This window comes from Malurus melanocephalus, unplaced genomic scaffold (assembly GCF_030028575.1).
Source record: "Malurus melanocephalus ecotype Western Australia unplaced genomic scaffold, MMel_1.1 scaffold_5, whole genome shotgun sequence".
Taxonomy (NCBI): Eukaryota; Metazoa; Chordata; class Aves; order Passeriformes; family Maluridae; genus Malurus; species Malurus melanocephalus.
The window spans coordinates 913,206-939,722 of NW_026623237.1; the positions used below are offsets into that span (position 1 = coordinate 913,206).

The window sequence follows — 26,517 nt, forward strand, 5'->3', positions numbered from 1 at the left end:
GCTGAAATTAAATATTRGAGATTTTCATTGTTGTTATAGAGCTGGTTTATTATAATGGTAATTATTATTGAATATTTAAGCATACATCCTGTACTTAATCCATTTAACACATTGCAGAACCAAGARCAAGCCTGTAATTGATTTAATGTGAAAGATGAGGAAAATTCAAAGTAGAGAGAATTCACCTTGATGTGAAAAAATAGAGACTTCTTTTTTTTTTTTGTTTTATAGCACCACAATAAATCACCTTCTCAAAACCTACAGTTAAATGTCATTGTTTCCAGAGTAAATTGCTTGKAGAGAAAATAAATCCACAAGCTCTTAATAATTTTCCATCTATTTAAGCCCTCAGGTTTGTTTCCTTCCTTTCCTACGTGTTTGAGTCCTGTTTCTCTTCATTAACCCTCCATAGYTGCCCAGGACCACTTCCAGAGATGTGCTTTGCCAGCCCAGAGGAAGAGTTTGCCAAGGCTGGCTCCATGAATGCTAGCAAGCAATGCCAGTGTTCAAACTTTTAGAAAATGAAAGCTCCCCTCCCCATGCAGCAGCTGAGCCCAGAGTGTGCAGAACAGTTCCTGTGCATCCTCTTAGGAGCTGAATCCAGTCTCTGGAGGGGATGTTGCCATCACACCTCCAGCCATGAGCAGAAAAACTCAGCAGGCTCCACCATACACGTGCACAACAGRTCTCTGAAACTACGGAACCAACCAAGGAGCTAAAGTTGAGTGAGGTGAATTTCACTCTGACAGAGCTGAAACAAGAGGAGTAGTCTGAATAGACACTGAAAACCTGGTTTGTTCTGTTCTGTTTCATTTCAAATTGCAAAATAAGTTAGATTTTTTTTTTTAAAGTTTTTTCTTTCTTTTTAAACGGCACTTTCCATGCAAATGAAAGTTACCAGTGCATGACATTTTAGGTCCAATTTACACATCTCTATAGGAATTCCAGCACTCCTACACTGTGAGCAGAACATTAAACCTGATTTTTCATGCCTCTCAAATTGTGGAAACTATGAGAATCTTAGAGTAGAGACAAATGAGATGCATCTCAAAGTTTGTGCATGTATGTATGGAGACATACAGTACTAACACAGAGAAGATCCAACATGTTCTGTTGAATTCCACAGAAAACACATCTCCTTTTGGCAGAGTGTGAAATCTGGACTGTGTGGAGCAGCCTTGAGTCAATGCTGGAACTACTTTCTTTATTCTCCTTTCCTGCCCTTGCTTATGCTTTAGACAAACACTCATAATGCCCTTCTCTGAGTTCTTCCAAGAAAGAGGTGTTTCTATTCCAGCCTTGTGACTCACAACTGTCATGGCCTTCCCAGGCCAGAAGGAAACACAAGAGAAAGTCTGTAGTCCATTCACTTTAACTGACCTTGATCCAGGAGGGGTAAATCACACATTTCTACCTAACAATTAAAACATTAACGTGTTAGGTTAGGCTCTAACTCAGTGAAACTGCCTGATAGCGAATAACTTATTTCTTTATGAGAAAGACACTTAAAAAATTAGGAAAGATTCAGACTTCTTTTATTCTGAATGTTTTTGAATATGAAATACAGTGATGAACTCCCATGTAATGCATGATCAAAGTAAAATGAAGCATTGTTACTTTTTCCCTAGCCTGTTGGAAGCAAGCCAYATGAATTATAAAATAGACCCAGATACAGGAAATCAAATCATGAGATAATCAGAGCTCACAATAAAATATCCCYGTTAAGACAATGTACTTAAATGAGCTACACTGCGGCATTTGATTGCAAGCTTACACTTCAATGTAGCTACTTCTGCATAAATTTGAGTTCAGCAGTGCCAAACAGGAAAATTACATTTAGGAAATGTCCATTGTCTTCTAGCACCTTTGTTTCTAATTTTTAAATTCTACCGGTTCACTCTCTCATTTTTGGTACCTCATGCCTTCATTCATTTCCTCACACTTCTAATGTCACTTCCAGTTTCGACAGATGAATACTTCACTGCTTTTAGCAACTGGATGTTTTTTTTGGTGAGCCTGGGATTTTTTTTATGCCTCAAGCTTCATGCTCTGCACTGATATGAGGCACACCCATATTTTCAGGACTGTACATTCATGCCATACAAAATATTAGTTCAAACTTRATAAAAGAAGAYCATGGTTGTGGAATTATTTTGTGCTAACATTATGTCTTGATCAAAGGGCTAGCCTCTCAGCTGGGAGTTTGAATCAGTCAAGGCAATGCAAGACCCACCCAACATATTTGTACTCACTTTGTATTCAAAYGAAAAAAAGAAATAAAGCTTAAAAATTTGACACTTTATTTATTGTGCGCTTTTTTCCTCCAAAACTAAACTGTGCAAATCCTTACATGCTGTGTTGAATGTGGACATTATCCATTTCATTTCACAGAAAGACGTCAATGTAAAGATCACAAACAGTATAATTGTTCAGGCTTGGAAGTGCTATTAAACTTTACTTACTGTGTTAACATCATAAAACAAACCTGTCCCTCTGCCCCATACTTTTACAGCAATTAATATATTTTCAGAATCATACCCACATTCTAATTCAATTTAGGAGAATGATGGTAGAGAAAAGCCCTGAGAAGTCTCCTCCTGCCTTGCTTTGCCATGTCCAAAGCATTCCATAAGKACAAGAAAAATGAAGCCACGTGAGTATGTCTTGCACAACACTTAATGGGATCCAGTCTCCTCTGTAGCAACCAGGATAGGGCTGAAACTGCAAACTCAGCTCACCTTCCCATGGTAACAAAGTCTGGAATGAGCAGGTAGGCAGGCTTGGTGTTGTGTATCACAAATACACAAGTATGGCATAAAGCTGGGTGTTTCCRTGAGAATTTCATTTGAAAGCAAAAACCCTACAGAAAGCCTGCTAGGAAGAAACCCTGAGAAAACACTTGAGAGCCACAGTCTTCACTCTGCCAAAAATGCTGTTAAGAAATACTGCCTCAAAATCGAAAATTGTGCTGAATGAGCAAAGWAGTGGTCAAATTGAAAAGGCAGATAACGCAGGAAACATCTTACACCTCCCTTAATGCTCACACTCACACACATATGCAGGCTGCTCCCTCTTGCAAGAGTTATGGATTCCTGACAATAAATGTCAAGTAAGGTTTCTCATGGTAACCGCTCCATGTWGACAGACTGCACAAGTTCAAAAAGTTGTAATTTACCCCTTTGTACCATGATGAGTAAGTCTGTCCATTAAAACAATCATTCTTTTTACTCAGCGGATTAAAAACCCTTGGCATAACTTCAATGTGATTTTGGTATGATTGCATGTGCAATAAAGCAAAAACCCCACAAACTAGGCCAACTTCTGAACTCCCTAAAAGCATTGGGAATTTTGTTTAAGCAAGGGGTTCAGAATCTGGCCCTGATGAAAGCAAGCTTTAGCAGCAACACGGGCTGGCCTCAGCACTGCTAGTCAAACCAGTGATTTCCCATGCAGGTTCTGTTCCACTCCAGGCCACAGTTCCAGCACCACTCAAATCTGCACTGAGGGCGAGGACATTTCATATGCATGCAGCCACCTGCAAAATAGCAACAGAATGGCTTTGGTACTTGGCAAACACTTAGAGATGTTAATCAACAATTAAGAGCATCAAAATCAACTTTCTTAGATGTTAATTTACCAACTAAGTAAATCATTTAATAAAAGTACAAACCTGAAGAATATTTCCGTGGGCTTTCTAAAAGCCGCTACTCCTCTCTTACTGGGCTTTAAGGTGCTTTTCTCACTTGAGGGACTGCAAGGGTAGGAGGAAATGAAAATAGACTATGCTAGGGATAGGGGAAAAGATATGACTTTGAGTCTGTGGCCTCTCAAATCAGTCACAGAGGTATCTCCTGAAGRTTACTCTACGCTAGTCCAGCTGTGAGCTAGAAGATGAATAAAATAAAATACTTTTTAAAATTTGGATACAACAACTGCAAGAATTGCAAAGTTAGTAAATCAGGACATACAGACTTTGGTGGCTGACTGCTGATTATGCAAAAATTACATCAACAATTTAAGTTGATTTGTCCCTTTTAGTATCTGAAGTAGCCTTTTGATCATATCAATGTTTCTTGYATTTGGGTTTCTTCTCCATACCACGAGAGCAGCTTTAATCTCTCTGCTCACAACCTTGATCAAAAGTTYATTTTGTAATATACACAACATTAACATTGTCAAAGGTCATTATAGAAACATACTTGAAATGGAAATTATGTTGCTTACCACACAAAGAGATCTCTTGTATAATTCAAACTGAGAGAAAAGCATGCAGTATGAAGAAATGCTGAAATGTCATCTTGSTTTGACTCCAAATGGTGATGGGAGGTACAGGGAGTGTGTGTTCCCTACTGTATGAGCTGCTACCCTTACACCACCTTTTTTATAAATGCCACTCCAGAGTGTTTCTCAGAAGGCGAAAACAGCAGGAGACACAAGAAYTGGTTTGTTAAAATAGGCCTGTCTGCTTCACCTGACAGAGAGAGAGAAAACTACTTGCGATAGCAAGGTCTATTCGTCAGTTTATATCTTTGTGTAAGAAAAGCAATGTGCCAGAAAATTTTTTATCTTATTTAAATGTAAACATACAAATGGCCAGCCTCCATGCTACAGTTTATTTAAAGTTTAGATCCAGTCCTCTCTTACAGTTTGTATTAAGCCATCACCGGGTAAAACTCATCTCAGTCCTGGCTCAGGACTCAAACCCCAATAGGTGCCCTCTGTCAAATGTGTGCCCTCCCTGCTARGCTACATAAATCATGTTATTCTCTGCCGCATGGCAGCTGAGATCAGCAGTCAAGAATGGAGAGTGCCTCAAGCAGCCTGACCTACAGCTTTGTGAGCACAGCAGTCCTCTGAGAGATGTGGATGTGTGTTTAAACTCACTCAGACTGGGGACTGAGATGTGGCAAAGTGTTTCTCTCTTTCACTTCAGCTATTACAGGAAAGTTATTGGCATCCAGAAATATTCTACAATGCCTGTAGTTTACACAGGCTGTTACCGAAAAGATATTGGCATTGTCACTGTCCCTTGTAAAAGACAGTGTTCACAGAACATTTGGGGAATGAAAGCAGAATTATTCTCCTGTGCTAGTGAGCTCCTCCCAAATGAGGACTTCTGGCAGACCCCTGGACACARTTGTCAGTCTCTTGACAGCACTGTWCTTTGGCAGTTCTGAAGTGCTTCTTTCAGTTTACAATTGCAGTCTAGGAGTGTGCAGTACCCATGATCAAAGAAGAAGGCAAGCACTATGCTTTTTAAGCTTCACGCCTTGATTTGAAAAATGACAGAATCACTGAGGTGGGARGATCCCTTTAGAGATCATCCAATCCAAAACCCACTGCTCAAAGCAAGGCAACTAAAGTAGGGTGCTCAGGATTATGTCCAGCTGYGCTTTGAACGTATCCTAGAATGGAAAATCTTTCTGGGCAACCTCTTCTAGTCTTCAACCACTCACGTGGTAAAAGTATTTTCTTATGTTTAAATGGAATTTCTGTGTGTCAATTTGTGTAAATTGTTGTCTTTTTTTTTTTTTTTTTTTTTTTTTTTAGTGGGCACCATGATAAGAATTTGCCTCTGTTTTCTTTGCTCCTCCCATCAGATATTTGTCTACACAGTCCTTTTGTCATCTTTGTAGCCCTTCATTGAAATCACAGACTCATGGAACAGATAAGGTTGGAAGGGACCACAGTGGATCATCTGGTCCAACCTCCCTGCTCAAGCTGGGTCATCCCAGAGCACATTGCAAGGATTGTGTCCAGATGGTTCTGGAATATCTCCAGTCAGGGAGACTCCACACCCTCTCTGGGCAATCAGTCACCCACACATTAAAGGAGTTCCTCCTCATGTTCAGGTGGAGCTCCCTGTGCATCCGTCTGTGCCCGTTGCCTCCTGTGCCATGGCTTGGCAGCACCGAGCAGAGCCTGGCTCCGTGCTCTCGGCACCTCCCTTCAGACACTCTCAGACATTGATGAGGGCCCCTCTCGGTGTCTCTTCTCCAGGGTGAACAGGCCCAGCTCCCCCAGCCTTTCCTCCTAAGAGAGAAGCTCCAGTGCCTTAATCATCTTTGTYAYSCTCCTCTGGAGCTRCTCCAGGAGCTCCCTGTCTCTCTTGTCCTCAGGAGCTCAGAACTGGACCCAGCACTCCAGATGTGCCTCACCAGGGCTGAGTAGAGGGGCAGGATCACCTCCCCTGACCTGCTGGCTGCTCTTCCCTATGCACCCCAGGATTCCATTGGCCTTCTTGGCCACCAGGACACCCTGCTGGGTCATGGGGGGCTTCTTGTCCCCCAGGATCCCCAGTCCCTCTCCACAGAGCTGCTTTCCAGCAGTCAGCCCCAGCCTGTGCTGGTGCAGGGGGTTATTTCATCTCCCATGCAGGATCCTGCWTTTGCCTTTGCTGAATTTCAGATGGTTCCTCCCTGCCCATCTCTCCAGTTGTGCKGAATGGCAGCACAATTGGCCAATTCCAATGTGCTTCCAGACTGCTACCATGGCTTTGGCCTTTTTCATTATGAGGCACTGTTCTGGTCAGGCTATAAGCAAGAAAAGGTCTTTTCCTGCTTATTATTCAAAGATAAAAATTATAATTGCCGTTATTTCCTCTTTGATACAGTGGGGATTTTTACAAGCAACTTCCCTAAACATTAGTRGGACTTGTGTGAATGGTCAAATAGGGTTATCCTGTTTGTGACAAATGGCAACTGCCTGTAATTTGCCAGTACCAAATTTATCAGATTTTCTAGCAGAGTCTCAGAGAAAGTAAAGGTYCTACCACTCCTTCAAGCCTAGCCAGCAGGGGTTTTTAATTTGGCTGTGAACAAACTGTTGAATATAAACAGTCACCATTATAATTTGTCTATTTCTAATCAGATTAACACTTCTGGTTACTAGTCTSTTCTACAAATCTGTAAATTCTTTTTTGACCTAGCCCTCTGTAATCTTTCTTTTGCTACCCACCTTGCTCTCTATGATACGCCAAATCTTGTCTCACCCTCCCACTCTTGAATTCAAGCTTTCTTTTCTTCTGCCTCTTGTGCTTGAAGGTATCTCCCACTTTCCATCTGCCAACTGCCTTCTTTTCTTYCATCAAACCCCAGATTTCAGGATTTTATCCTATTTCTTCCCCAGTAATATTTCTGCAGTGTCAYCGCTTGAAGTGATCTCTCCTTGCAGTTTATAGTGCCTTATTAGGYGTTTTCAGAGTCCCATGTGAATAAGAGATGCCACAAAACTGAGAAGTATCTTCTAAATATTTGTGTAGTATTTAGGCAGTCATGTTAGTATATTTTTATCAATTAACATGAATACAATTAAATCTTGGAACAGTATTAAYCTATAAAGTATAGCCTATTTACCATTCCTGCTCTTCATTTTAACCATTCTAGTGCCAGCAGATTACTTTTCTTCCTACATGGTAAGCATTCACTGTSATGACTCACATTGCTTCCTCTAACTTGCTCTTCTACTGTGGGCATGTGTCTGGGTTGGGATTAATCTCACCTAAATTCAGCCATATACTGTAGATATCTACAGTAGGACTAATTCTTYACACCCCACTTTTTGGTGTGTTTTTCTAGTCTACATATGGCCTACATATGTTCTGCCTCATCGTGAGATGAGTTTTACCCTACAAATGCCTATTTTTCCCAGACAATGGAAAACCTAGGCTACTAGCAGGATATCCAGTCATATGAATGCTACATTCTCATTTTTCCCATCATGACTAATTTTTCCCATCTACAAAACAGCTGGACATTTTGTGAGGTTTAATTAGTGGTTTTAGAACTAAGTGATTTAGAATTAGTGTTTTCAAGATAATTTAAACMAAGCARCTCAGGGAATTATTTAAGTTCTGYGTGCTCTCCCCCTCTTGGAAYAATATTATGCRTATGTGCACCTGCACATTCATACAKTYATAYTGTAAAATCAATTTTAAAAGACTTTTAAGTACAAGATATCTAATGAATTTACCGTTTTTTTCTACTGGAATATTGCAGTTGGGGCATGGCTTGGTTGTCTTCTTGATTGTTTCTCTAGATGCTTCTTCCCATCGCGCTTGCATGGCTGCATGTTCATCAACTACGTAGCCCTGCAAAGAGAGGAAAAAGCACATGATGGCACATTATTGAAAGGCTGGAGCATGATGGCTGCACTAAGGTGACAACCATTTACCCACAAGAGATAGTCAGATGTGCCTGCAAGGCCAGGCAGGCTGGACTTTGAGAGARATGCAGAATTTCTGCTTCAAAACGCAGCCTGTTTAGTCCCAGTGTGCACAGTACACGTGCTGGGTTACATCCTGAGCTGCAGGATGATGGGGTGGCAGCAGCAGCCGAGCCATGTGCCATCCTGGAAGTTCTTCCTGCATCCAGCAGCAGCACAGGCTGCATCCTCCCCACTGTTCCCTGCCCTGAGAGGCTGCAGAGCTCCAATGGGAGCTCCAACTGGTGCATCGAGCCATGCTACAAATGCACCAGGGCAGGTAAAGCAAAGGGGAAGGCAAAGGAAGAGTCTGGGGAATCCAGCTGACAACACGACGTGTTGGACATCATTGGTTTGATTCTGCTACAGGGATTAAAGCCCTTCTTGCAAGATAAGCAAAAACACCAAGAAAGTGCAACATATCAACAGGAAGGAAATAGTTTTTCATAATAAAGTGTTCTCTGTTGTATTGGAGGTCTGAGTTTCATTCCAGCGTAATTCTATACAAATATAAGAGGCATAAACATAAAAATTTTGGAAAAAAAGCAAAAAAAACCACCCATGAGCAATAAAAGCTCCCCAGACAGAATGACATGGAAAAAATAATCATGAACAGTGTAAAAGGGACTCCTGTGTTTGTCCTATTTATGACTGGGACAAAATTACATAATCTACACAAGTGGCCTATTTGGCTGTTTCCTACCTAAGATGATAGTACAAGGACAAAAGAGGTAGCAGTGCCTCAGGCCATTTCCATCACACAARGTTGGCAACTATGCAAATAGTACCTATAAACAATGTATGTAGGTTGCAGCCTTGAAACTCTGCTCTCACCATTCATAATATGGTTTTACTCAAGTATGTGGGAAAATGATGAGCTTAAACAAAACCATTTAATTTACAACAATTCCCATAACTTCTTGGCATATACCCTCTAAATACTTACAGGCTGTTACGTGGATACACATTTATATTTATTTAAATAGATAATTTTTGAATATATTTATTTCAGTATAACAGAAAAATGAAATTGGCCCAGCTYTAAAAAGTGCAACAAAACCACACCTCTGCTTGAATTCTAGTCATCTAGTATTGATAGATACAAAACCTGTGAGTTTTGTCTGTGAGTAACACCTAGATTTTAATTCTTGGTTGAAATGACCTGAGTTAAAACGAAATAACAAAGACCAGCATCTGCAGAAATTTGTTTCCAGCTCATCTGGTGGCCATTTAATTTAAAGAAAACCAAACCAAATCAAATCAGAAAACAACAAAAAATGCCCACTATCTTATTTTAATCAGGAAACCTCAAAAATATGTGTTTGATATTATTTATTTTACTACTTACATCAGTCTCCTCTGTGAATCTCTTTTGTTGGTCCTCACTTAATACTCTCCAATCTGCTTATCTTTTTGATGTACAGGTGACAAAAGTGAACAAAATCTTCTTATCTCTTTCCTAGAAGTGATTTTGTTTTCGGCTCTCTGCTTGTGGAGAGGAAACTCAGCCCTGCACCCTGYTGGATTATTCAGCAATTCGGCAGAAAGATGACCTCTATACAACAGCACATTAGTAAGTTCTGGGAAATAGAAAAAGCTGCTCAGGCTAATAGCAAAGAACATAATCTAGTATTGATTTTTCAACACCTACATCCTTAAGGAAGGATGACTTTTGCAAGCAATCTGAGCTAGCTTGGAGAGGCAGATTGGGAGAGTGGGGAACACTTGACTTGGGCCACAGTTTTCCCTGTGACAGAAATAAGATGATATCTCATTTTAATGGGAACCCATTACTTCAGATCCACACAGATGAAAATCACCATAGCAGTGAAAAAACATTGCTATTCTTTTCAGAACAGCTAAATGAGAAGAGCAGAAGTATTTTTAATTTTTGCAGTCAGTCCAGAAGAGCTTCACAATRGCTCTATTTTCTCATATAGTCCAAATCCAGTGTTTTAATATGCACAAGCATACTTTTTTTGTGCATCTTCATGTCTTTGTTGTGACCTAATAGCGAAGGACACTGAGGAAAAATTTCACATACCAAATTGCCGATTTTTTATTTTAGTTCTGAAAACAAATACAAACTTGGGAGAGTCAAGGAATAACTAAAAGAAACAATTTCAAACCACATGTATGTAGTTCACAAAAAACAAATTGCTGAAAACAGCTGTGAATGATTATTTTAATATTTTCCATTGCAAAAATTCTAYCATGAACTAGATGCAGCAGCACAGTATTTCAGCCCATTGGAGCTGAAACATCCCTCTATGGCCAGCCTTGCTGAATGCAGAGTTAAAACTTCCTGCTGCATGAACCAAATGCAGAGAAATTGCACAGTGATGGAATCCCTCTGATTCAGTGAAGAAATTATAGCATCCTGATCTATGAGCCATCAGTGTTCATGTGCTTTATTTAGTGCTCCACACACAACAATGGCAAGCACACATATATTTATCTGCATTTTTTTTCTGCAAACAATAAAGAGAATGTGTATGGCAATTCTTCATTACCAGTGCCTATTTAAATCAGTTCTTAGACCCTAAACTAGCAGACCTAATCTCCTTGACAATGGCCTAGGTTATAGGGCAGGTCTGTCAAGCAGAGGTGCCTCTCACCTTGYCTGGTCTGCCTGGTCTTGGATAGGAAGTTCAGGGATGCTCCAGGTTTGCATCACACGTCAGTTTGCTGAGGGCAGGGGACTTTGATCACTTCTGATACTCACTCAACACAATATGCTCTAGTTCTCCAGTTAGTACAGAACATTTGTCCCAGCACTATTGAAACACTGCTAGACTTTATCCATGMCACTTTATGAATAATTTTTTGATTCTCACTTGTTTTGCATATTATGACCAAGAATGAATACCCATAAATAAAGCAAGCTACAGTAAGAACTATTGTAAGCACTGTTCAATATCCCCCCTGCAGTATTTCCTTAGTGASACAGGAGGAAAAGTTTGTCTTATTATCTCTGAGTCATGCTGAAGGACACAGGTTTACCTCTGTTTCTATGCTGAGTCTTTTGGAAAAACTAACAGGGCTGAAGAAACCACAGAGACTGCTGAGGACCGTACAACAATACGAAAACACCTACATGGAAAGCTCTCTTTGCAGTTAATCAATATCATGTAGTAGTGGAAAAAGATCTACAGGGACTGAAAGCATCTTGAAATAGCAATRAAGTGTCCTTCTTAGAGCAGCATCTCATTCGGGTAACAGAGCACCCGTCGACTTGTCAGTAGAACTACATGAAGTAAAGGCAGTTAGTGTTCACAGAGAGCAACTGAGCAAGTACCATCTAGATCAAAAACATTCATGGCAAAAACGTCTTGTTCAAAATGCTGGAAGTCTTAGATAAATAGTGTTAAATTTTGACATCCACCAAATTATGTACTGCTTTACATTAGCATGCTTCTTTTATGATCACACTTATTTTGCCTTGTATAGGCAACATCCGAGAACTGAAGACCCTTAATTCAGAATAGAATACACAGCTGTTAACCTTATTTGTGTTTTGCTTTAGTGGAARTAATTTCTGCCTTCCTGCTTGTGTGCTCTTAGTGTTTCATTCCTCTCTGATAAGCAAAAAAGCTGGTCATGCATAACTCTAAAAAAATGTATCCTAGTGCAGCTTTATTTAAATCAGAAATACACTTGCTTTTGATCAGAAATGCTTGGTTTTAAGAGAATTTTACTGGCAAAAAGAAGTTTTTTTATTGAGGTTAATAGAAGTATGTAAGATTATTTTGCTTTATGTGAAATGCAGAATTTTAAAAAGGTTTAGATGTCTCAAGACAGAAAGCACTACTCATTTTCTAACATGAATGTGAGAAAAGCTATGCATACTTGAAAGCATCTGAAAGGAAGACAAAGAATAATTCATTGTACACAAGCAGTGTTCAGCCCACCATAATATTTAGGTTAACACAGCCTGTGAGAGCTAGAGCTCTAAGCAAAAGCAGCCTCAGCTGTGGAAGCCTGATCTACAAGGGACTGTGACAGCCCAACTTAAATTTATTTTGTCTTCTCTGGCTTTTTTCCTGAACATGATCAYATGAATTAACATCCTGTTGTGTTAAGTAGTGCATTTTACTTAATTAGTGGGGGTAAAGCCAGCAGATGTCTATGGCAACAGATAGGCTAGTGGGGTTTTGGAAGAAAAYGAATTATTTGAGCCATTTAAGAGTKAAAACCTCAMAAAAAGAGATGTGCATAGCTGTGGGACTRCTGCTTTGGTTTAGAGGAAGATTTAGGCCAGTCAAAACAATAAAATAGGGCTATAGACAAGGAAAAGATATTCATTCAATGAGAATATGTTTCACACACAGGAAAAATAGAGGTGTGATCCAGTTAAATCCACATGAAGCAGCTTTGTGCGAGCCAATTTGTCTGGTGTGCCTGGGGAATTCTGACATAAAATGAAAGAACTGCTTTATGATGACAGTAACCAGCTAAAATCAAATTGATATACACTTGATAGATGAAAGAGTGCTCTGATTTGGTAACACTGCACATCAAGGTTCTCACTCTGCATGTTGGAGCCATTCATATAACAAATTAAATTCAGGTAGCTGGTGAATATTGAATTTGCACTGCACTAAAGCAGAAAATCTAATCTAATACAGGTCAKTCTTATATAACTGTTTTCCATGAGTGGAATAAAGAATGTTCCTTCTCTTGYAAATGGAAACACAGCTGAAAATGGCTGTCAGTTTAACCTCATAAACAAAAGCAGTCTGTCACATCTTTCTTACTTTATTGATGCCCAAACTAGAAAAGCTAAAATTCTCTCTATATAGTTCTCATCTATTTCTCATTAGACAGAAAGTTAAGACCTATTCTCAGACTTCCTCTGGTGCATCTTTATTTATAAGACAGAGATTAATTTTRCAGGACATTTTCCAGTTGCAGTTWTTTTTCTTKYYCCTTTAATTAGGCACCTGTGGGTTGAAATGTTCTGAACATGACATTGTGAGTATACCAAATACTAAAATTTTTCTTTTTCAGTTGTTTAAGGTATTTTAGAAATCAAGCTAGGTGTGCCATTTCTTGTACAGCCATGTTTTATTAAACTTTCAAAATTTACCTGATTGGGGGGGAAAAAAATCAATGGCGTAATAATAGATGCTTCACATTTCATGCTGTGACTCAGGACTCATTAAAAAATGTCATGTACAATGAACCTTTTTGAGCAGCGTTTTCCTTTCCCAGTAAAATGCAGTGAGATAATTAATTTTTTTTTTTGTGATTAGCATTTGCTATTTATCATTTAGATCATCATTAGCTGCTTAGAGACCAGGCTTCACAACCCTTCGTGCCTGCTGCAAATCTACAGCATGAGAGGTGAGAAGCTGTTGCTCTGCCATGGAAAAGCAAGCCTGGCAAGCAATGCCTGTACATTCTGTACCCCCTGCTGTCAGCTCCGAGACCTGCACACAGGAGGCAAAGGGAGGAAAGATGGGCTGGAGGCTCCGCTGGGACCCAGGTGAGCTGGGAGCTTTTCCAGGAGCTACATTACAACAGATTTGGGCAGGGTGCCAGGGGATGTGACAGCCTTTTCTGGCCGTGTGCCTGTGGTGCATGGATGTGCCTTCATGTTGCACCTGTGCAGCAATAAACCTGTCTGGGAAGCAATGCAGTGGGGCTGCTGGGGTGACTGTGTGCCAGAGCTAGCTTTGAGCCCAGACAGCCTGGTTAGGGTGCAGTCAGGGCCCTGGAAGTGTGTGCTGAGGAACAGGATCAGGTTTGCCCTGACCCAGACAAGGCACTGACTGCCCTGCTTTTGGTTACGTCTGATGGGCTCCTGGGCTGCCAGGGGTGCTGGATGCATTTTATACTGCAGCTGCAGAACAGCAAAGCTGTAACCTGATCCTACCTGAGGACTGTGAGGGCTGAGTCCCAGCTGAGGTTTGATTTGAAGGTGGTGGGTCTGGGAAGAGCCTTGGGATCTGGCTGACAAAGGCCTCTGAATTAGGGCTACAGCCAGGACACACAGTTTCACACAGGTTGAGAGTAGAGTTGAAGTTTTAGAGCTCTAGCTATAAATTTACACTGGGACAGACTGTAGATGAAGGATTAGAGCCTATATCTTTGTGGCTCAGTAAAAATGCTGTTGCTGTTTCTTGTAAGAGACCACAGCCTTTGTGCAAAGCCAGTGCCATGAGCCTCAGGATCCATCAGATTTATCTGGACTTGTCCTGGCATGCCTAGAGATTTGGTTTAGCATGTGACAGCAATTATTTGCTGATGACTATTTGCTGAAAACATGATGACTATTAGCTATTCTGCTTTTGCTTTTGTACRATTTTTATATTATTGTGTGGTTTAACAGTTCCCTGTATTTTTGAGACTAACAGGCAGCAATCTGGCAGATTGGGCAGAACAAACTACAAAAAATGCTACGCAGAGGAGTAAGGGCATGGGATGACTGAAGAGGCCTTGAAAGCAGAGGCACAGGATTACATGGGAAGCTGACCCCACTACTACAAACCACTTTCAACCACTTTTATACCCAAATACAGCCATGAAAGATGGGTATAGACAGTCTTAGGGACAACAAAGAGAACAAAAGATAACCAGCTTGGGTAAAACACACCAATGCTGGCTTGTAAGTCAGAGAAGGGCTCTGTTAACAAACACACAAGACTCACTCCAAGCAGATTATACAGTAAGAAAGGAAAAAATCCTTCAATACCATCATCATGACCCTTCTGGTAAAGGATTCACTGTGCCAGCCCATTGCAGACTGTAGCTATTGAGCCTAGGACTCAGAGAAGCAGTGGAAAGTTAAAAATAACACTGGAGAAATGGGTGTTACCAGAAAGCCTGCATATCCTTTAATTATGGATAATTTGAACTGMCAGTCCTATTGTAAATGGACTAAAAATAATTTATTAGCATTCTAAGAGTTTGATAAAATTAGCAAAACAGTTTTGTGCATACAGTAAACATGGTCTGAAATGAGCACCTTTAGCAGGTAATGAGATTTTCAGTGTAATAAAATGGCAGAAATTTACACAGCCTAGTCTGTCACCTGTGTGCAAGAAAAGGGTAACAATTATTAGCTGCATCAGCAGCTAAAGGTGAGTGTTTAGAGAAGGATTTTCCTGGATTGCACGGATTGCAGGGCAAGACCTGCTAGAACTAGCTGGAATTAAGGCTTGGATTAAGACTAGGTATGTTCCAACAGGACTTTCAAAGAGTTAGGGTTGGATACTGGAGCAGAAGAGACCATGGGCAAACTTAAAGAATTCAGACACCATAGGTGTTTAACCTAGGCTTAGGTTTAGAGCAGTTGCTGGCCTAGCATTAATAGTAGAATTTGTTCAAATGAGATGAACTATATTTACATCTGGGTATTCTACAACCCAGACTGTCAGACTGGGTTTAYGGAATGATGAATTAGAATTTAGGTTTTCTTTTAGGTTCAAGCCTTTGAATGCTGGTTATAGGAGGTATTTGTGTACAGCTGTAACTAGAAATCTATCATGATGTTTAATTTATTCTCTCTACTAAATTCACAGCAACCGGTGACAAAGCAACCTTGCTAAAAAGCTATTACCTTTTTAAAATTACACACTCATTGGTTTGGTAGGACAAGACTATTAGCAGCTTCTTGGAGAAAGTTTGTCCAAAGTATCTCTAAAACATACTCTTTAATATGATGTTTCTTTCTGTTTGTACCATGTTTTTTCCCCCCAAACATTTCTGACTCCATATTCACTTATTTACACAGGCACCACTTTTACATCAGTGTCATTGCTATTGCCATTACAGTTGACCTTGCCACTGTCTTACCGACATGCCCAGCAACAAAACCATCCTGGAAGCTACTCTGAAAAAGTTCAAATCTAATATGTGGTCACATTTTTTTTTGTCCAGTTCCTAGTGAGCAAAAAGATGCATTGCTTACCCTTGTAAAAGGAAAACCATCTAGAAAGGTTTTGTGCTAGGAAAGTTAGGCGGGGACTTACAGAGGAAGCATGTTTATGGCTAGATTCCCCACCAGCACAGAATGTCTGTGTTATGAGGTTAAAAAAGGCCAGGAAGCTTGGTTTTGTGGTGTATATGGCAGGGATTGTGTGGTTATTTCTAAACATAAATSTGGCTGGAGTCACCTTTACTGTGTCATTGATTCCATCATGCACACTGTGCCTTTTAATTCATCAAATAGGATTACTTCTGTCATCCCAAAGTTCAAATGCCTCCAGGAGGCTACAATGGTTTTAAGAGAAAGCTTTTCAACCGATATTGCCACAGATAAATTTTATTTTCCCTGAAATAATGTAATTTACACACTAAGATGGGAAATAATTGGTCCTGCACCAGTAAGTAAATGTTTAAGAWAAGCTTCCAACGGCCCATCTGGGCTAAAAATGGACATTTGAGCAGAAAGAGAACATTTTATCCTTCCCAATGGGCCATGCAATATCTGTGCACGGATCTGAAAGGTCATGATACCCCAGCAGGCAAAGCTGGGCTGCTCTCTGCATGCCAGCTGCCGAGTTTGCCTTTTCTGCCCCAAGCAGCAAGGAAGGCCCTCTGGCTTCCCACCATTACAACCATCCAACTCCTTCATTTGGAACAGGCTTTCAAACACCCACACGTGGCACCTGCTTTCTCCCTCCTAAGCCCWGCAATCACAGTTTCCCTCTTCCTTCCTCCTGCCAAACAACCCCATTCCCTCTTCCATCCTGCCCTACCCTCCTTCCCAGTCCCACCAGCTACACCTCCCTCTCTTTACCTGAGGCTTCCMCCTCCCTCCTTCTGACATCTGCCCAAGCACACACCCATTTCACCACCATCATTTATGTTTCGTGAGCCCTCATTGCTGTGCCATGTCACCTCACATCTCTCTCTCTTTTCCTCTTTCTGGAGCTTCCACTCTATCTGACAGGTCACAGTCCCTCCTGTCGGTTTTGGTTTTCACGGACACTCAAACGCCTCTCTATCAGGCTCTACCTCTCCTTCTGAAAGATCTTCTCCAAGCCTTCCCAAACTGGTGCCAGACTGAAGGTATCATCAGACCTTGCTGTCCCAATCTCCTGATAGTCCCCAGGAAGCAGATGGCCCACTCTATGTTGCCATCAACAATTGGTTATTCAATTCCTCCACAACTCTCATTTTTGGTATTTTTTTCCCATCTCTTTCACATCCTCATGTTCCACCATGTTCACCTCTGTCACACTGATTTAGGCCTAAACCTGCCCACAGTATTTCCTCTCCTATCGCTGAACATCCGAGACCTGCAGTCATTTGCAGAAATGTGAGGGCAGCAGAAGGTCCTTCCAGTACTGCAGCCACTACAGGCTAAAGTAAACCCTGCATTTTTCTTATAGGAATATTTCCCTGAGAGCAATCGTGTATCGTGCACCTGTACTGGAGAGGAGCAGTTTAGTGGCAGTGTGTCTGATCCTTAAAACTGGCACAAGYTGTGGCATTAAGATCTCTTTATAAAATAAATGATATGGAAAGGATCCAGACAGGAGTCAAACTGCATGAGCTGGAGACAGCCCTGGAAGTAAATTATTCCTACCTTGAAGTGGACCACGATGAAAGACAAAACAAACCTTCCTGCGGCCTCACCGGGCACTACAATCACAGCACGCTGGACGTATGCACMCGAAGGTGATGGCAAGAGGGACAGAGAGCTGGAGAGCACGGGTGGGGAAATGTTTACAGCACTCTCAGTGAGAGATGGAAGGCTCTGCTCTGCTCTCCATACATCCCCCCCTGAATGGTTTGTGTGCCCGGCAGCAAACCRGCAKCWMACCAGCATCTCMCCAGCATCTCACCAGCATCTCACCAGCACCCGTGCCTGCCCGGCTGCAGTCCCGCTCGCCGGGCTGGAAAGAGGGAAAACATTCCTTCGGTAGGACAGCACCGCCTCGTGGAGAAATTTAATTAGTGCAGCGCTCAATTTCTTAGGGGAAAAGAAGACGGACCTAAATCAATTAACTTCAGCTTAAACTGGGGTCTCCATGAATCCTGCGTAGTATATACATCTTGTCTATACATCTGATTTGTGTACATGAAAGAGTTATTCTGGTACTGTCATTTAGCTATTCTGGAATAGTTCTTTGAGAGTACAGGAAATTTTTCAGCAACAGCAAAAATGTTCACATTRCACTGGAGTTGCAAAAGTTGACAGCATTGCTAAGTTAGCAGGTCTATTTGGGTGCAATTCATATGCTGAGAGACTGGATCAGATGGATGAAGTGCTCCCATTGTTATAAGGAAAAGCTAAGGCAATRTTCAAATATTTATAATAAATGACTTCTTCGTATAGTATTCTGATTCTTCCTGGCATACCCTTATCTTTGCCCAACAACATAAAAATTACATGAATTTTAACATTCACAGAGCCAACATTTTTGAGCTCACTTTTAATGTGCCATGACAATGTTCAGTACTCTAGGCAAAACTCTAGGCATAAATAACTTAATGAATATACAGCTCTCTGTTCATGTTGAGATGAGTTTTAGCTCAGTTTAATTCAGGTAAGACATCAGGCTTAGGTCTYGTACTTTACTAAGCTGTTGGATGCTTTAAGCATCTCTCAGTGTCTCTGCTGAAGTTGCTTTGTTTTTATATAAATGTGAAGGTAATTGGAAGACTGCTCTAAGGCTTTTGCAAATAAAATTAAACTGKTTTTCATAGAGGGCAACTAAGCTGCAAATCTCCTTGTTGCAGATATATGGCTTCAAAAATGGATTGCACAAATTCATGGAAAAAAAATTTGCTGAAAGCTACTAAACATAAAATGCTACATCTGAATCACAAATCATTAAGGGCTGGGAAAGTTGATGGATTTGGGGTCTGGTACAATACACATGATCCAGGACAACATAGGTAGAGACCCTGGCTGGCTACTAGGATATAGGCTGTTTCATTCTGTCTCAGCCAGTGCTGATCATCTTGCTCCCAGTCTCTGYGTTCAAACAGCAAGTCCCCAAAAGCCAGAGGCAGAGCCCGCCTGCAAGCAGTTACAGGAGCTTGGAATGCCTCCCTGAGAGCTGGCTGGATGCAAGTCCTCATCAGCACCTGCCCACAAACCCTTATCTGCCACATTGGACTGTGGGGTCTCAGGGTTTGAGTTTCCTCTTAGCATTAAGCTTGCCAGATGTGTGAATACCAGTTTTCTGCTTCCTAGGAGTGCACCCTGGGCATCAAGCTGTGAGATATTTAGGGCGTGTGTTTCCTTTTCTTCCACTTCCTGCTTTTCTTTTTTCCCCTGCTTTCTAGCTGAAAAGACTGTGGTTTACATGATTTATTTATTTAAAGGAAAACTTGAATCTCAAAGAGAAATGCCAGGAGAGAAAAAATATTATTTCCTGCTCAGGTCTATAGCTACACTAGCTATAAAATTATAGAGCAGCCTAGAATAATTACCATTTAACAGCTTGCAGCCTAGACAATTTATTTTTTATTTCTGTAAGCTAAAACATAAATTACCAATAGTATTTTCTGTATAGGCTGTATAAAAGCCCTGTTATTTGGCCCAAACCCACATGATTTTCTGACTGCTGCAMTGAAAATAAGCTGAAAGACAGCAAGACTACAGAAAGCCTTTCAAAAGTGTTCACATTGAATAGAGACAACCCTAGAAGCCCACTGGGAAGGCCTTTTCTTTATCAGCTGATGGCAGAGCCCTWTGTGTTCCTGACAGAACTGAGCTACTCTATCAATCAAAGAGACTGAAATCCAGCACAAAGCCAATTCGGCAACTCTGATGGCCAGAGTAATTCAACATGAACATAATTGCTTTTACTTAGGATTATAATTAGGACCCATTTGACAAATGTCACTCTGGTTGGGCCAGGGAAAGTGATCAGGAKTTGTGAGATCCATACCTTCTGGGCCATGGCTCCCTGCGAGCTGAGGAGAGAGCTGCATTCCCCTTCGTGGTATTCTTCTTTACATTCACGGCAGAACACAGACTGGAAAACAAACCAGAGCATGCCAGTCACAAAAACACATTAGGGACATAGACAGCAGGTTACAATCATGAAGAGCCATACAACAGATGATCCCTTGCCCTTCTCATCCCATTAAATTCCCATAATCCTCCTAATTGTGCATCTTATTATACACTCTGATCATTAACATAACAATTTTGCTGTTACTGTTATACATTTCATTGGTAAAGTAACATAAATGCCATTATTTAAAATGAGGTTTTGTTACATGGTTAATTTAGGGATCCAAAGTCATACTAGATACTTCTGGGTGTGTTTTTGCTGTAATGAAATCTATTTATAGAAGAAGGGTGATGGCAGAAAAAAAGCAGTTCTGCTTTATAGTGTTTGCTAATGGAAATAGTCTATTTGTAGTTCTGAATCAAATGTCTTCTGTATGGAAAACTATTGCTGACTTTGCTAGGGGATGACCACTTTATAAAAGGCCATGKGAAATACCATTTTGAAGCAAATTATATCCTTGCCATAGACCTTCATAGGATGGTTTAAAAAAAATCCATGAAAAGAACGCAATGATAGGATATGTAACACAGGGTTTAGGGATCTAACTCTAGACATTCATTGCATTTTAGCAATTGTTCTGGTTTCATCTTCTTCAAATAACGTTGTTCTTTACATAAGGTTCATTGAAAAGTAATGTCCTTTGCAGATCAGTGAAACAATTGTCCCTAGTTCAGTCTGACTGCCTCTGCCACCTAAAGTGGTTCATATGGATCAGGTTTGATGCCTTTTTTAAACCTCTAAAATGGAGATATCTGTCTTGACATGTGTCAAAATCTTTGACCCATCAATGCTGCATTAAATTCTGTGTCCTTGCAGGTAAGTGGAAAAGTCAGTAATGTAGAAYGGGTCTCTCTTATGCTGTTTTAAAGCTATGCTGTCTCAATGCAACTCCAGACTCTGAAAGATCTCTCAGCAGTAAGCCATTCTGACTGGCATTATAAGCAAGACTGATAAAACAGCCTTGATTTTTAGATACAGAGCTGCATTCACATGTAATGAATAAAGGATATCAGGAGGACATGACACTAGAACATTTGTCTGCCAGTAATTCCAGCTTTTGCATTTTCATTTTGAACTCTTTCAAGCTGTATTTTCACTTTTCTGAGAAGCRCTGAAAATTATATTTTATTGTCATGCTAAAGAAATGGCACTTCATGAAAAGAAGCATTGTGCAAGTCTAAAAGGATTGATCCTGCTATTCAGAAAGTCAGAGAAATTTGAAGCAGTGGAGTGGAGTGAGTGTTCTAACTTCCAGAGATATCAAACCTAATCACTTGTTTGCTTTCTTGTTTCTCCTCTCCATTATTTTCTCAATGATAGCAAAYGTTTTGTTTTACTTCAACTTACACGGATTTGTTAATTCACTTGTGGTTGTTAGCAAACATCTTCACAATGGAAGCTCTTTTTTGTGGGGTGTGTTATGTGGGTGGCTGCATTGTAGTAAAAGAGCATCGTTTAAATACAACAATGATTTGCAGTGCGTTAGTGGTCAAAAGTTTCTGGTGTGCTAAGCACTGCCCAAACATATATAGAGAGGTATATCTAGTTACCTAAGGTCTTAAAGGCTTGTTATCCCTTAACATTTAAGGGGTTAACTGTCCAGGTTTAACTGAATTTCCTATTGTGCATCTCTTTTTCCTTTGAGAGTTTATTTCCTTATGAGCACATCTGACTGACAACAGTTATCTGATAGGGATAAAGCAAGGTATACACCTGCTTTATCACTGCCTTATCACACAATGCCTCAGCTYGCTTTCCTTACTCCAATCTCTCTCCTTTTTCCCATGCAGGCGCAATTTTAAACCTTTCATAAACACTGGAAAGGGAGAAATAATAAAGAAAGAGAAGAAAAACAACCTGGGCATATATTTTGCAGGGACATTCTGTCTGGCTAGTTTATGTGGCATTGGTGTTTATTATAATAATAAAATTCATAAGCTCATGCAGTACTATTTAAGACATAAAATACATTTTCTCATTGTAGTCACATTCTTTACTTGCCTTTGAAATAAATGATCTTCAGTACCAATGTTACCAATGTTTTCCCCACAGGCTGATTGGAAACATTCATGAGTGTGTAACTGGGCCTTTCACTAACAATTGTATATCCTGCAAGTAAATCTTGTGAGTGAGCTTGCCACATCTTTGTAATGAAACAAAGCCTGATTTTTTTGTGAGACAGGGTACTCTTTTCACATCTTATTAGATAATGGMTGAGATGTAGAATCAGCTCTGTGGCAAAGAAACACCCTGGAAGCTGATCTGTTTGTCAGAATAAATAGGCATCTCCCAACAGAAATGCATGAAGCACTCCCTTTTTATGGCAAAGCATGCATCATAAAGAAAAGGCATGTCACTTACAACAAAGAGCAGTTTGTGATAGTGGTATTCATGTTTTACTTTCAGACATGAAAAATATAATAACTTTTCAGTAACAAAATACAGATGCAGTAAGCAACTGCAAAAATGCTGTCAGTTAACTCGTATTTTATGGCTTCATTAATATTAATACAGCCACTTTGCCCTTGGAAAGGAAAGGATTTGATGTTTAGTCAGGATTTAATACTTTTGCATAAATTTATATATTAGCAAGAGCCTAAAATTACTATAAGTAGTGTAATTACTAATAAAAGTCACACTTTCTTTCCCTACTTGTGCCAAAAAAGATTGGCAGATTGCTGCGATGATATAAACAGCAGATAAACTTTCTATGTCTTTATGTATTTAGCGCTTGCTGTTGTTACCCTTGAAAGATTCTTTGGCTGGAAAACAACCAACACAAAGAATAAATCCCAAAGGTTCAAACATACCCCTGCATTAAAAAGAGGATTAGCAGGGAAATCCCCAAAGCACTTAAGGGATTTAGGCACTGGAAATTAATATAACCTGTGTGTGGGCTATTACAGGCTTTTGAATATCTGTAAAAATGTATGAGATAGGCCCAAGCAGAAATCCTAAATCCAGTGACCTCAGAATAGGAGGTATTAAAAACCTCAATAGGGATTCAGATCCTGTTTTTAAAATCCTCCTATCGTTATGATTATTCAAACAAAAGGTAAAATCAGACCAAACTGATCAGTTCTATGGAATTCAAACCCCGCAGATGACATCTGCAGTGATGCTGAATAAAAACTAGGATGGCAAAACCAAGCTTCAGATTCAGCTATTCCTGACTGGCCCATTTATAGTGTTTTAAGTCTGGAAGTGGGAGCAGAATGTAGCTCTTTTTTTTTGTATGAAAGGAAAATGAGTTTGTCACTTGCATGCTAGGCTGGCTGCTTTTTGGAAATAAGATTTTGCCATTTCCTTTATTCACAACATTTCAAAGATTTGCTTTCCCTGGGATTAAGTGCCACAGCTCTCATTTTCTCCCCTGCCTACTGCAAATGCTTTTTCTTTGGTCTCTGATAATATCTCCCCGTAGTGCTTATAAATATTACTGTTAAAATTATCCTTCTCCCAGCTTCAATAAAATACTCCTATTCCCTGCACAAAGCTTCAACTTTGAGCTCCCTTCTGTTATTTTAAAGTTATTCCTCAACTCAGATATTCCTTTTCTTTTTCACCCCTACCTCCTCCCATGTGTCTACACRGCAGAATGCAGGCAAGGTTGCAGTGAGACAGTCACAGACAAAGTTAAATCTGCAGCACTGTGGGTGCACTGCCAGGGWCTTCTATGCAAGTGACAACTCCAGTATGTACCCAGATTTCTTACCAGGCTTTTGCAATCCTTGCTTAAATCTGAACTGTCATCTTTTCCCTCCTACAATTATCACTATTAGCTGTACTGAAGACAGACCCTATTTTGGCAGCAGTATGCCAAACATTCACATTCAGATTAAAGAGATCAGGTGAGGAAAGATGCACTCATGCTTCTACAACAGTGTTGTACCGGCTCTTCAAAATCACTTTTAAAATTTGTATCTAATGTCTACTTTGACTGTAGTTTCAGCTTCCAGTCACTGCTTTCTGGTTTGTATTTCTCTGCTAMCATAAAGAGTCTTTCAGTATCCCATACTTTCTTCCTCTGCAGGTACTTATGTACTGTAGTCAAGATACCTCTGAATCTTGTTTAACCTAAACAGAGAAATTCCTAAGATTTTCACTGGTTAAACCATTTCACCTCCTTCTCTCCTCCAGCCCCAAACCATATTCATTGCACTTTTCTGAGGATTGTCTTGTTTTTGTCACTAGTTATATTTGACTAATCTGTATCATTGCTGTGCTGCATCAGCAAAGTTTTTTTATATACTTCTGAATCACTGWTCGGTATTGAATCATGACAGGTTTGCTGACAGTCCCTGTCAAAYGCTGCTACCAATATCCAGCTATGCACAGATTCTTCACAGAAAGCACTTCTTAACCCTCTTGGCTAAAGCACCATGAGGCACCATCTGACAGTGATGCGACAATGCTGCTGCTCAGACCCTAAACACATCAGTTGGAACCCAGCTCACTGAAGTCTTTTATTGATATAATATGGTGATTAATTCCTTACCAGAATATTCTGTTRTTTGAAGTCATACAAAAAGACTTGAAGAAATTGATTTTGTGCAATTACTTTTTCTTATCAAACTTGTATTCTCATCATGAAATCAAATAATTTTCTTCTGTTACGACCTGTTGTCACTGAGAACATAGTGACTTGTAAAACCTTATGAAACAGCTTCTTCTTCTACCTTTGTCCTTTTGATCATTGCTCATTTAGTGGTGGCAGTCTAGACCCTACAATTCTGATGAGAACTGTGGAAATTGAAAGCTACTCAGTGCAGGCAGGATCTTCATCAGCACTGGAGAAAAACTGGTATGCAAGAAATGCAAAGGTTCCTCAAAACCATAACTATATGAACAAATAAAACCAACATAGCTCTCCTCAGCTTTCATTTAAAAATGCAGTACTTACAAGTTTTACCTTCCTTCTCAGAAAAACAAGTACTTCAAGAAATCAACCTTCAACACATCTACTCACTCCTTYTTCTAAAATCAAACTCAAAACCAAACCAAGAGTGTGACATTATCATCCATGCTAAGGCTGAAATAAATCCCAGCTGACAAGTGTTAATTCTATTATTTATTGAGCTATCAGAAAATGCAATTTTAGTATCCTTGTAATGTGAAAAAGCTATAGTATAGTCTAAAATTAATCCCAGAAAGCCATGTATAATCTAACATACCTATGGAAATAAACAGACATATTTTTATGTCTTCAAAACCATTTCACTTATACATTACACATCAAAGCAAAATAAATAACATTCTAAGATACTTGCACAGCTTTGATCACCACAGCATCAGAACATCTTGGAAACGTAAGAAAATGTCTTTCTTTGTATGCCAGTGAAGCAGCAGAAGACTGCAATTACTGTTTTAGTGACTGAGGCCTAATTTGTAGAAAACCTGGGCCACAGATCCCTAAAATTTGAGGATCTTAATTCAGTTGATATGCATCCCTAAATGCCACTGAAGATTCACACACCAAAGGTGTTTGTCCAAGATCACATAGYAGCATGTAAAGGAGAAGATTTCCARTTTTTAGACATTGGACTCCCCCTCTAACCATCTCAGATAATTCCTCTAAAGAGTCACACTCTGGTTTCATAAGGTCAAAACTTAGACTAATGGAGGTAATCAGTGAAGTATTTCCATGCTTTTTTGCCCCCTCTCTTTTGTAAATGAAAATATAATGGAGGAGGGTAACTAAGTAGYCAATTACACAGAATATCCTATGAGTTCTAACCATCAAATATTTAAACAATATAGAGAAAGTGTATAGTTGCTTGTTTTTTATCAGACTAGCAGGATTTTGTTACCAGACTTTTTAAACCTGAGGAGTGTTTTATTAAATACTAGTACAAAGAAAACACTGGATAGGTAAAAAATTAATTATTTTCAYTGGCCAACAACAACATCTGGTCAAAAAAATTATTTGAAAATGTAAAATATTATGAAGCACCAAGTTTCAATTCTAAATGAGCTTTTACAGTCAAACTACAGGCTGCTGACTGGAGCAAACATTTATATTGARAATATGAGCATGCCTTACAGGAAATCAAATTAACCAGGAATTGACAAACAGAATGACGCAAGTTATCTTTCTATAGTGTTTCCATTTAGAAAAAATATGAAATTCACATTCCAAAGTACAAATTATATTATAGTGACCGAGAAATACAAACAGTATTTTTTTATTTTTCTCATAGAAAAGCCCCCAAACCCAGATTTCACAGAAAAAGATTTCACCGTATCATATGTCTTTTGAGTAAGAGAGGATTTGGATCTTGGTGAGAGTTCAGACCTCCATAAACACAGACGAAATATTTTTTACTTTGAA

The 26,517-nt window shown here is 39.8% G+C and overlaps 1 protein-coding gene across 1 annotated transcript in view; it reads right to left on the reverse strand.

The window, feature by feature from the left end:
• Positions 1 to 1,328: 1,328 nt before the first annotated feature.
• Positions 1,329 to 26,517, reverse strand: part of PRKN (parkin RBR E3 ubiquitin protein ligase) — a 670,240-nt gene continuing 645,051 nt past the window's right edge. The window contains exons 10-12 of the mRNA XM_057370416.1: positions 20,058 to 20,144; positions 7,972 to 8,089; positions 1,329 to 3,535 (exon numbers count right to left, since the gene is read on the reverse strand). Coding sequence (XP_057226399.1) covers positions 3,426 to 3,535; positions 7,972 to 8,089; positions 20,058 to 20,144 — 315 coding nt within the window. The 3' untranslated portion in view covers positions 1,329 to 3,425. The remainder of the gene's footprint in view (positions 3,536 to 7,971; positions 8,090 to 20,057; positions 20,145 to 26,517) is intronic.